Source organism: Protopterus annectens, chromosome 5.part0, assembly GCF_019279795.1.
Source record: "Protopterus annectens isolate FY-2018-M chromosome 5.part0, PAN1.0, whole genome shotgun sequence".
Lineage (NCBI taxonomy): Eukaryota > Metazoa > Chordata > Ceratodontiformes > Protopteridae > Protopterus > Protopterus annectens.
This window is the reverse complement of record NC_056735.1, coordinates 484,894,422-484,907,140: the sequence shown is the minus strand read 5'-3', so window position 1 is coordinate 484,907,140 and position 12,719 is coordinate 484,894,422. Positions and strand designations below refer to the sequence as shown.

At 40.7% G+C, this 12,719-nt stretch overlaps 1 protein-coding gene across 1 annotated transcript in view; it reads right to left on the bottom strand.

The window, feature by feature from the left end:
* Window positions 1–12,719, bottom strand: part of PRRG1 (proline rich and Gla domain 1) — a 368,260-nt gene that overhangs the window by 260,439 nt on the left and 95,102 nt on the right. Inside the window, exon 2 of the mRNA XM_044072406.1 lies at window positions 2,211–2,250. Coding sequence (XP_043928341.1) covers window positions 2,211–2,220 — 10 coding nt within the window. The 5' untranslated portion in view covers window positions 2,221–2,250. The remainder of the gene's footprint in view (window positions 1–2,210; window positions 2,251–12,719) is intronic.

Below are 12,719 nucleotides of genomic sequence, written 5' to 3'. Positions count from 1 at the left end.
GAACTGCAAAAAATTGGTACTTGCACTGATGTGGACAAAAAAACTCAAAATCTCGTCCTCAGACCCTTGCCACAGAATGCAAATATCGTCAAGGTAACGTCTATAGAGGAGCAGATGTTGTTCCCAAGGGGGAACCAACACAAACTTGTGCTCCCATACATGAAGCACCACGTTGGCATAAAAGGTGGCACAAGATGCCCCCATTGCTACTCCTTTACTTTGCTTGAAGAGTTCTCCATTGAAAAAGATGAAATTGTTACGTAGTACGATTTCCATGAATTCAGTGACCAAAAACTGCATCGAAAACCCACTTTTTCCAACTCTGTCCTGCACTTTGAGAGTGCACATCCTTTTTTCCAGAAAAAAGGCATCGTCAAAGGACAACTCATCAGGGCAAGTAGGATTTGTAGTGGACATGACGACTACATGGCATTAGTCCAGTTTTTGGAAGGTTTGTTCCTAAAAAGGGGCTATCCTTTGGACCTCTTTAAAAGCTTGGTCGAGGAGGTAAATTCCAAGAGAGGAACTGTTTACCCACCCCTTTTGGGCAAGGGAACGGGCACACTAGCCAGTTCTGTTCCCGTCATTACCAATGAATTTAAGAACAGCTTTATCTACACCTATTCTTTGCATTCAAGAGAAATGGAGGAATCTATAAGAAAATACTGGCCTGTACTTGCCCTCTTTGAAGAGTTTAGGGGGCTAAAGTTTAGGGGGCTATTGCCTGACCAACCTTCATTTGTAAGGAGAAGGGGTACCAATCTTAAGGAAATGTTTGAAAAAAAGCAGAACATTAAAAGGAAAATCAACCCAGCAAGAAAGGGTACGTTCAAATGCGGGGCATGTAGCCAATGCCACGCCATGTTGGAAGAAAAAAGCATCACCATTCCATCCAGAAGGTAAAATTTACCCAGCAGGCCATTTTACATGTGGTAGCAAGGGAGTGGTCTATTTAGGCTTCTGCACCACATGTAACAGTTTCTATGTAGGAAAAACGGAAAGGGAATTCCGTAAGCGGATATACAAACATTTTTACAATATAAACAAAAAGAAGGAAACCAACGCTTTTTACAAGCACTCCCTGACCTGTCCAAACATAAAACTGAGATTTATGGTACTGGAACAAGTTGAGCCTGATGCCAGGGGGGGTGATTGGGAATCAACTCTGGAATACCGAGAACTCCTTTGGCAATTAAAGCTAGATGCTGGGAGACCCCCTGGGCTTAACGGTATGATCAGTATCAAGCCACTATTGAAATTAAGAAGGGCAAGACTTTAGTTTGATATTCCTCATATAATTATTTATGACAAGTATTCATGCACACAGACATGTTTTTTACTTAATGGTATATCACACAGGTTTATGTTAAGGAATGACCTATTGCACAGCACAGTTTAGTTTAATCAAGATACACTGTTCTCTTTTTCTAGCAGGGCTGTCAACGAGGCCAAGAAAATATTATTATACCCACATTGGGCATTAGCTTTATATCACAATTATGTGAACAACAGTTGGTATGTCAAGTCATTCCATCTTATTTCAATTTTCAAAAGAAGTGCAGATTTTTGCACACAGTAAGTTTCACTGCAAAGTTAAACATCAGGGAAATAGTGTACAATGTTTTGCTTATTTTTATGTTAACATTTTTAGCAGTAATAGATGCATCAATGCATTATTTTAAGCATACTCTACCACTAGTTTTATATATTTTGTTTTTATGGAATTTTTAATGTGGAAAAGCGCACAGTCTCTTTAAAATGTTAATTGGCAGTGCTTCCTAATTAATTTAGGATTCTCAAGGTATATAAGACACCTGATTTAACAGCATGGTGTCACTTGATAAAGCTCAGAATTTGTCTGAGCGAAAGCGCTTGTGTGTTATCTCTGTGGTTCTGAATAAAGGAATTATTTGAATTCGTTTGGTGCCTACCTGGATTTATTGAATCTGCTTTGGTGAACTTACAACAAACTGTTCCATCTCCTGGCTGTGTGTGCATTTACTTCCTGGTTTGGTTCTTTGCTGTTTAATTGACTTCAACACACACATATACATTTGAAGAAAAACTTTTTTTCTCAACACTACTTTGAAATGTACAGCAAACTGTAGTTTGTTCAATTACAAAATTCCAATAAAAAAGGCAGACAATATCTGCCTAGTAAACTGGCCAGTTAAACACTGCATTACTGCTTTAATTAAATGGTTACTTACCACTTCCCATGGCAGTCGTTCCTGGCACACTGGAAAACAACTGCAAAACAAACGCACATAAATGGATCCAATGATCTAATGATTCCAATAACATTTTCTTGAATGCAACTGAACACAAAACTCTAAAGCTTAGAAAACATGAAATGCAAAACAATACCACGACTGCATCGCTAAAATAAAACAAGTTATTAATACCTACTATAACTCTAGATGTAGGAGTCAAGTTCTGTTAACAAGGAAGTACTGGCCCTGATGCCCTAAACACAAGGACTGCTTAAGAGTGGTTATATGAAACTTTCCCTCCAACTCATCCCACAGTGCACTATTTCTTACTGTCTCCTTCCAGTTCTACAGCAAATAAAGAACAGACCGACTCACAGATGTAGTACACCAACATTTTTTTTATTTGCTTTTATAGAGGTTCATCTGCAGGAAAACCTTGGTAAATAAAAAAAAAAAGTACAGTTGTGTACACTTACCATAAATGTAGATGTTAGAGCGTATTCACTGTTGCAGTCATTACATTTGGGCAATCTGCTGGCAGGTTGCCCTGTATATCAAAGTCTTGGGTCCTGCGTCGGTTGCTGTTTCCTCTTCCATGGCGTCAGGTCGTCAGGGGTATAAAACATGCAGCTGACGCCATTTTCTTTAGTTTTTCTTGCCCCAGATGTCAGGTGCCCCCCAAATGGGAAGCAAAAAATATATAAATAAATCTATATATAAATGCAATTGTAACAACATAAACTTTACCTTCATCTAAAAGCAAATACACCACAAAGGCTGTAGAATATAGTGAAGGAAAGAGAAGTTCTAGAAAAAAAGGGGGATGGCGGGTGGGTAACCCGGACTGCAACAGTGAATACACTCTAACATCTACATTTATGGTAAGTGTACACAACCGTACTATGTTCTTCGTGTTTCACTGTTGCAGTCATTACATTTGGGTAGAATCCCAAAGCTATGGATGGGAGGCTGGAACTAAATAGCATTAGGAGCGGCTATAAGGCCCTGCAGAACTGCAGTGGCAAAGCCTGCCCTGGACTTGGAGAAGAGAGGCAAATGATAATGCTTTGTAAAAAGTATGAACAGAGCTCCAAGTAGCAGCTTTTAGAATGTCTTTGGTTGGCACCCCTCTGAGAAAAGCTGCTGAGGTAGATGCAGCCCTGCTGGAATGTGACCAGATTCCCTTGGGCACCGGTTTTCCATGATGCAAATAGCACAAACGAATGCAGTGGCTTATCCAATTTGAAATAGCCTTCTGATCCTGCAGCAAATGCCACCAGTAGCTGCTCAGACTTTCTTACAGATTTGGTCCTGTTTAAGTAGAATCTTAGTAGTCTGTGTACGTCCAAGGAATGCAGAATCTGCTCCCCCTTGATCTGCGGATTTGGGTAAAAAGTTGGCAGATGAATAGCTTGGTTAAGAGCCACACTGGATACCACCTTAGGCATAAAGGAAGGACTGGTCCTGAGGGACACCCTGTCCGGGTGAAATGTAATAAAAGGCTCCACAGCCATGAGGGCCTGTAGTTCTGAAACCCTTCTTGCTGACGCGATTGCCAGAAGGAAAGCTGTTTTCCAAGATAAAAACTTTATGTTCGTAGTAGCTGCTAGTTCAAATGGAGGCAGGGTGAGCTTTTCCAACACAAAATTGAGGCCCCATGCAGGAGTTGGTGATCTTCTGTGAGGCCTTAAATTTTTGGCCCTTCTAAGATACTATTTTAGCAGAGGATGAGAAAAGATGGGAGGCTCTGTGTTGTAATGAGCCGAGATGGCAGAGGTGTGGATTTTTATTGATGAAAAAGATGGGGCTTGTCAGGCATCTCAGTCAAGTATTGTAAAATCTGAGGAACATTTGGCTTTGCTGTGTCCGTCCCTTGTACTTGGTTCCAAGCACAGAATCTCTTCCATTTATCAGCATAAAAGATTTTCTAGTACTAGGCCTTCTGGCTTCCAAAATGACATCCATCACAGATTTTACTGAGAGGTGTTGTTTGAATAATTACATGATCAGCCATGCTGCCAGGTTTAGAGTTTGCAGCTGATTGTGCAGAATGTGATTGCTCTGCTGAGACAGTAGAGGAGGTATTTGAGGCAAGTACCAAGGAGGGAGTCTAGATATATTCTTAGAATTGGGTACCAGTGCTAGCAAGGCCAGTCCGGGGCAATTAGGATCATTTTTGTTTTTTCCTGTCTGACCTTTAGTAAGACCTTGGGAAGAGGCAGAGGGGGAAAGGAGTAGACTGATCGTTTTTTCCAAATGAAGGATAGGGCATCCACTTTCCATGCTTGTCTGTGATAAGTCCTTGTGCAGAATTTGTCCAGTTGATAATTCTGGGGAGAGGCAAATAGATCTATGTCCGGACTTCCCCCATTTCTCTGTTGTCATGCTGAAGACTTCTGGATCCAGTTTCCACTCGTGAGGATCCATAAGATTTCTGCTTAGGTCATCTGCCACAGTATTTTGTTTTCCTAGCAAGAATTGAGCTTGAAGATGTACTTGGTAAGTCAAGGCTGTGCCCCACAATGTCATGGCTGGTCTGTAAAGGGGGTATGAAAGTGTACCCCCCTACTTGTTTATGTACCACATAACCTTGGTGTTGTCCGTCTATCAGTTGTCCTGGATAAAGTAAGTCCTTGAAGGCTGTCAGGACATTCTGAACAGCTAACATCTCTTTCTGGTTGAAGGCAGATGCATTTGTTTTGGGCTCCATATGCCCCGAATGCATCTCCCCGCCAGGTGGGCCCCCCCAAGCATAGTCTTATGAGTCTTGTAGTTAGGGTTTGGGTGGCAGGGGGTAGAGTGAAAGACTGTCCCATGTTCTGGTGACATGTCTCTGCCCACCAAAGAAACTCCTGTTGTAGGCAGGGAATGAGAGGAATCACGTTTTCCAGACTGACAATGTTGACTCCATAAATCTTTTAGATACCACTGTAGTTTCCTCATATGGTCTTGCATATGGAATTTGTAGAATGCAGGATGCCATGAACCCCAAAGCCTGCATAATTTGTCTTGCAGATAACTGGGTTTTTGTTGCCATTTGTTTGAAGTAAATAGTCAGTTGCCTTTGTTTGTATGGCGTAAGGTAAGGCATCTGGGCAGTTGTATTCAAGCTTGCACCCAGGAATGTAATCTTTTGAGAGGGTACCAGTTGTGATTTATTTTCGTTTATTGTGTACCCTAGGCATGTTAGAAGCCTTTTCACAAACGCCAGATGTTGAAGAAGAATGTCCTTGTTTTCTGCTTGAATGAGACAGTTGTCCAAGTAATAATAGATTGGTATGCTTCTTTGTATGCAAAATGCAATTACTGGTGCCAGGCACTTTGTAAAGACCCTGGGCGCAGTAGATAAGCCAAAGGGCAGTGCAGAGAATTGGTAATGCATAAAACCAGCCTTGAAGCGGAGGTATCTTCTGCACGATTCCCTTATTGGGATATGCAGGTATGCCTCTTAAGTCTAGAGTCACTAGCCAAGCGTTCTTGCCCAACATGGGCAGAAGCTGTTGCAAAGTCAGCATTTTGAATTTTGGGATGTCCAAGAAAGTGTTCAAAATCGATAAATCCAGTATTGGGCGCCAGGCACAGTCTTTTCTGGGTACCAGGAACAGTCTTGAGTAAAACCCTTGCCCTTTTTCCTGTTCTGGTTGAATAGCCCCCATATCCATGAGGGACGTAACTTGTTTCTGTGCCCCTGCCCACAGATTTTGTGGCAGATCTGGCCAAACGTTTGGAATTGGCAAGGTATGGAAATGACAAAAACGGACTTCGTTCAAAGAAATCTTCAGTCTTTATTACACCAAAAATCCACCAGATTGAGCGCTTTCATCTGCCCTAAGCAGATTTCATCAGAATACTTCATAATCAGTGCCACACATTTTTATACTGTTCTTAAATTACATAATTGTTCAAAAACAATTAATTGAATCAATTTTTCAATAAACCCATGAATAAAATACAACAATTAATTTCAATGACTTGCCTGAGCAAATTTTAACCCTTTGTACTTTACTGTTTCTTTCTTCAAAAAATTGTATTTAAAGTGCTACTGTGCATGTTAATGAATTAATATTTTAAATAAAATAAAATGACTAGTATGAACAATTACATGCCTTGTGCAATACATTTTAAATGAAAATAAAAATAAAAATAAAAATAAAAATGAAGATAAACATAAACATGGTCAGTTTTCAGTTAAAATAATCAACCCCTAAAGTATTCCTTGTATATTGACCGTGTTTATGCTCTAAATAACTGTGCTCTTATTACTTTATGTTTAAAGTTGATAGTGAATGAATAAATAAATATTTATTTATTTAAATATTTAATTATGTGAGGGTTTAAACAAGATTTAAAAAAGAGTTACCAATTCATCTCCAAAGAAATAATAATAAATATATATATAAAACCAAAATACATATATATTTTTTTGGTATGGAAATGAAATATGTATCCCTGGGATACTATGTTTAATACCACTTGTCCTGGGTTATTAACTGCCAATTTTGAGCATGAAGTGCTAATTTTCTCCCTAAGGGGGCTGCCAAAAGATAAGTGCTTGGCGATGGCAGAGGGAAGTCATTGAGATTGTTTTACTGTAGGGTTGTGCTTTGTTTCCTCCAGATTTGGAGGTAGAGGCACCCCAATGCTTTGACCTGTAAGAACCCTGTGATTGGTATCTAGAGCCTTAGCGCCTGGATTTGCTCCGTGAGGCTCTGTCAGACACAGGAAAGGAACAGTTTTTTGTAGGCCAATGTCTACTGAATCTTGGTGGCTGCACTTGTAAGAAGTCTTTTACAGTTTGCATAGACTTAGCTTTGTCTTCCATTTTCTTTAAAACCTCTTCTGCCTTATTACCAGAGTATCATGCTGTAAAGGTGCATCCAACAATTTAGCTTTGGCATGCCTTCTAATCACAGATCCAGTAACTGCGGCCCTGCAGGAGGCCTCCAAGGAATCAAAACCACATTGCAAAGTACGCTTTCCAACCTGTTCTGCTGCATGCAATAATTCCTGTAATTCTTTATTTTCCGCACATTCAGAAATCAACATAATTTTCTGTTCAATAATATCATAACATGCTGTTGATATTTAAGCATATGACACTGGCAGTTTAAGGCCCTAATTGCCAAGGTTGCAGACTTAATAACCTTCTTTCCTCATCTATCCAGTGCCCTGGAATCTCTATCAGAGGGGGTAGGATTCTTAGCTGTTGAGGCCTTTACACCTTTGGGACCCTGTGAGATAGTTTCAGGGTCAGCAGCAGGATTTTTGAATAAAAATTTGTGGGAGTCAGAAATCCTGTAATACCCGTCTGGCTTACTAGGAGCCGGAAGTAGGGAATCTGGAGCCATGCTTGATTCCGAAAACACATCAACAAAGTCTAAGACAGGAGGTATGGCCAAAGGCCTATGCTGAGGAAGAAGGAGGAAATCCCCAAGCTTCTTTTTTGACTGAGAAATCCTGACTCTCCCAATGAAAATTTTCCCTCAAAAGTATGCAAGGTTTCTTCAAAAGAATAATCTTCAGGAGGAGATGCAGATGGGATGGATTCCTCTGCATCTGAATCTTCATAGGGTGGCATAGAAAATTCTTGATCAGAAGAGGAATCAGAAGAAATAGAAACCTGATCTGAGGATTCATAATCAGTATCTTGCCTAGGCCTCTTATCGGGGGGGGGGGGGACCCCTGATTAAGGGAATTAAGTCTTCAGCCATTTTGATCATCTGTTTATTTGGGCATAAAGGCCTGAGCACGTGGCTCATGTGTCAGTTTTTTAGCCTTAGAAGTTGCTTTTGTCTTTGAAGCTGGCGACTGTTTTATATAGAAATGCTGAGGCCTGAAAACACCCTCAGAAGCCGGTGCCTGCTCAGCGGCTCCAGACCCATCAGAGGGAAAGACATCTGCGGTACAATACTCACAGAATCTTGCGGCATGCCGGACTCCACATGGGTCTTGGTAGAGGCCTGCGACTCGAACGTAGCGGGTATCAGGGGCTGCGAACGCGCCTCACTGAGTACCGGCGAACCAGCGACTGGCTTAGGAGAAGCTTAGTCATCGGTTTTGGACCTAGACCGTCTGTCTCTGTCCTTTTCTTTGCATTTTTTTGTGAACTCCGGTAGTCAGATTGCTATCCGAAGACATTTCAGGGTAATTAAATCTGTTTCCAAAATATTTTGAAGCAAAGATATACAGACGTTTAATAGTGCGTTGGTTAAATCTAGCACAAAACCGACAGCAAGGCATGTTATGATCTGGGCCTAGGCAAGGAATACAGTACAAATGAAAATCCTTATGAGGTATTTGCTTCCTACAAGTAATGCAATTATTAACTTTTACTGACATTGGTAAGGAGCAAGAAAAAGTTTCCGCAACGGGGTACTTAGCTTTAATTGAAGACTTCGGTTCTGAAACTCGAATGCGAAAATTTCAGGAGTCGGCCGACCGGCACTTACAAACTGCTTCTGGCACCGCACGGCAAGAAAGACTAAAGAAAATGGCGTCGGCTGCACGTTTTATACCCCCGACGACCAGAAGTCATGGAAGATGAGATAGCAACAGACGCAGGACCCAAGACTTTGATATTCAGGCTGACCGAGGGCAACCTGCCAGCAGATTAACCAAATGTAATGACTGCAACAGTGAAACACAAAGAACATATGCAACTAGTACAGCAAAATCTGCAGCTTCGTTCTCTCACTGGATAGTATTCCCAGGTGTCTGTTTTATGGGAACATGCTCTTGATCACCAAGGCCCTGAATGAAGAAATGGGCCTTGATAGATCTACCTGTAGTGTTATGAAAAGGAAAAGTATTAAAGACCAACCAAACCACTACTGCCCAATTACTGCTGAAAGATGCAGCTCTAAAGAAAAAAAAGTACATGTACAGACAGCTCCAGCAGAATATGTCTTAGGGACAAACTGCAAAGGTTTCCATACTTGAAATAAAAAGTAATGCAACCCTAAAGCCACCAAAAGGGGCACTGTTCAGTTGCTTTCCTTCATGGCCCTCAGCAAAGGGTACAAAAAAGCTGGTCATCCTTGCAGTGTTCTGTCTACGTAACATGAGAGCTATTTGTGCATAGGCACAAAGTGAGAGAACTCTTCTTGACTACAGTACTGAGCACAGAACAATAAATAGAACGTTTGGTCTAAAATGGATTCAGCAGTACCCTCGGGTATATAAAAAAAAAAAGGCTGCACAGCATTATGGGTAAAAAATAAATGTTAAGGATCCTTCTCCATATCTATGCAAACCCATGCCAAGGCAGATCAAGAAAAAGAACAAAGACAGCCACTCCAGTGATGGCAATGTAGCAGGATAAAGGCCTGACTATGGGCCAGCAAACCCAGGATTAATTAGTGCCTCAGGAGATGGACAAGCAGCAGGGAGGGATAGGTATGCCCATATTGAGAGAGAGGGTGCTAGTCAAGAATGCACCCTGATAAGGAGAGGTGTGGTCCATATGTGGAAGTTGCCCTCGAACATAGCGGACAAGAGTAGGAGACAGAGAACATGAACATGAGTACCACACACAAAAAAAAAAAAACAACCCTCCTACACAGAAACACAGACGGCGAAGCTTCCAGGACATCCTTAGCATCTACAACCAGGCCCACCAAATACTGGAATAGTCCTGGGGTTGGAGGATGGCAGGTAGGCCCGGTGTGGGCATGGGGCACTGGGAGCTGGGCTGTTACCCTTAAAATCTGACGGGACAAAAACAACTTTTTAAAGAAAAAGAACAATGACATAGTAATAGGCCTTAAGTAGAAAGGCCACCCTGGTCCACCAAAGAAAGGAAGAACGATGAAGGAAGGGCAAGGTGATGGAAATTTTAACTGCTATTGTTATTTTAATTATGTAACTTTCTTATCTGGGATGAGGAGTTCCAACTTCATCATCTTCAGTTCAGAGTACCAAGCTTAAACTCCAGAGGTGGCTGCCCGGGGAATTATGCGCCTATTAACTCGAGAGAAGATCCATGTTAAATTTTAAACAAAAGTGCAGAGCACTGTCAATATGCACTGATTTACTGACATTTAATTACTGGGAAAGTCTAACTGAATAGGTGCCCATTTTTAGTGGAAATCTGGAGAGAAATGGTCCAAAGTACTCCAAAAACATCTTAAAAAATTTTACAATCTTCTAAAATAATACAATAAAAAACATATACAGTTTAAACAAGTATACGAAATTAGACAATGTGAAAACACTAGTGAAGAACAGATACAACTACTGTGACAATGACTTAATATTCAGAGAAATTTTATCCATCCAGTTTACAGAAATTAAACACGAGTTAGTATAATACAAACAGGAATTGTGTTATATGGGTTGGAGACAGTGGCATTGACAAAAAGGCAGGAGTCAGAGCTTGACGTGGCAGAGTTGAAGATGTTAAGATTTGCACTGGGTGTGACGAGGATGGACAGTAAGTACATTAGAGGGTCAGCCCAGGTTGGAAGGTTTGGAGACAAAGCCAGAGAGACAAGATTACATTGGTTTGGACATGTGCGGAGGACGGATGCAGACTATATTGGGAAAAAGATGCTAAGGATGAAGCTGCCAGGTAACAGGAAAAGAGGAAGGCCTAAGACAGGATTTATGGATGTGGTGAAAGAGGACATGCAGGTGGTTGGTGTGACAGAGCAAGATGCAGAGGACAGGAAGAAATGGAAACAGTTTATCTGCTGTGGCAATCCCTAACGGGAGCAGCCGAAAGAAGAAGGAATTGCAATATGAAGTGGAAGAAAAAAAAAAACAGGGTTGCGGGATATTCAGAGAGTGCGTCAGGGAAGAGAAAGTGACTGAAGTTAGGATGTGAGTGAAGGAGGGAGTAAGGAGGTGTAAGGTATGAACAGGTACTTGTTTATATTCAAGGATATAGTTTATCCTGGGACGGAACAGAGGCAGTTTTGGCCAAGACCTCTTTCAGAATGGTTTTATAAGACTGAAGGGAGGGTAATGACCTGATGTATATGGATACAGATAAGGAGTTCCAGACCTTGGCAGCATGGTACAAGTACAGCCCATGCCCAGCAGATTTGATAGGTCTGTGGACAGACAGGAGTTTTGATAACTGGATCGTAATGACAGAGTAGAAACATAATTGTGTAGAATGGTATTTAGTCCTGGACAAGCAGATTGATACTTGACAACTTTATAGATGATGACAAAGTGTATAGGTTAGCTGATGGAATAATTCTAACCAGTTTAGACTTTTACTACTTCACAGGGGGTGGGCTGTGAAAGGAGTATTTGTTGCACATTTAGCCACTTTATTATAGCATTGTTCAAGTTTTGCTTTTTGTGAAGCCTGGAAGTTAGTACGGATAGAACAATACATGTGTATATACCTTTAAGAGGCTATCCAAGAGCTTGCACAAGTGGATAAATATTAAGCACGTGCAAGTTTGACTGCAACTTTGTAGTTAGATGTCAAAATGTGAACATGTATGTACATAAGCTCCATTTGTTAGTTTGCACATATTTAAAGATACTGCTATCCATTCTGATCTGGCCCATCTGAACGAAACCCAAAGCCGCCTTATTATTTGTGGTAGAGATAAACAAGTGACATGTCAGAAGAGGCATGTCTAAAAGGACATGGGACCAGAATGGGAGCCTGAAGCAAGATCGAGAAACGCAGCTAATAAAGGAGTGAACAGTCACTAAAATGGTTAAACTTTGCAAAACAGGTCAGAAATTTAAATATTAAATCTTGCTCAGCACTATTGCTTATTCATATAATATGAAACGAGACATACAGTGCGTTCCAAACAATATCCACATAAACCAATATGTAAAATATTGATAAAAATATTCACATTACTACGGAAAATGTTAAAGTCAGTATCGCATAAAATGAAATAAGGGGGAACAACCGCATTTTCGCAAAACATACATATTTTTCGTATTAAGCAACGATATCAGAGTTATCAGAAATGTAAAAAAGTGTTTGCATGTTTGTGTAGCACTACAGTAAAGCTGTTTTGCAAAGTGCAGCCATTACAGAGCATATTTCACCAAGTACAGTACTTCAGAGTTTACTGTGCATTTGAATGGTATTACAAGCTCACAGAACAGCTTGTCTGTACATAATTAGAAAGGACCATATTTTCAGTCTGTCTGTGGGCATGGCAGATGGATTTCAGAAACCCAGTGCACTTGTGTTTGACAGTAATATTGCTGAGAACTGGAAAATGTTTGAGCAAGAGTATTACATTTTCATAAATACTGCCTTGCCTGATAAAGATGATCATACAAAGGCATTTAATTTTACTTAATTTAGCTGATTCAGAAGCTACAAAAAGGGAACGTTCATTTGTGTATGGCACCTATTTATGTTGGAGAGGGGGAACCGTCATATTGTTGTACCGGCAGAGTCAAGGGAGGACCCCGGTTGCTTAAAACGTAAATTTAGAGAGGAGTAATTCCCAGGCAAATGTTATTTTGAAAAGGCACTTATTTCACACAAGAGGATCAACCTGTTGACTATGCATCAAG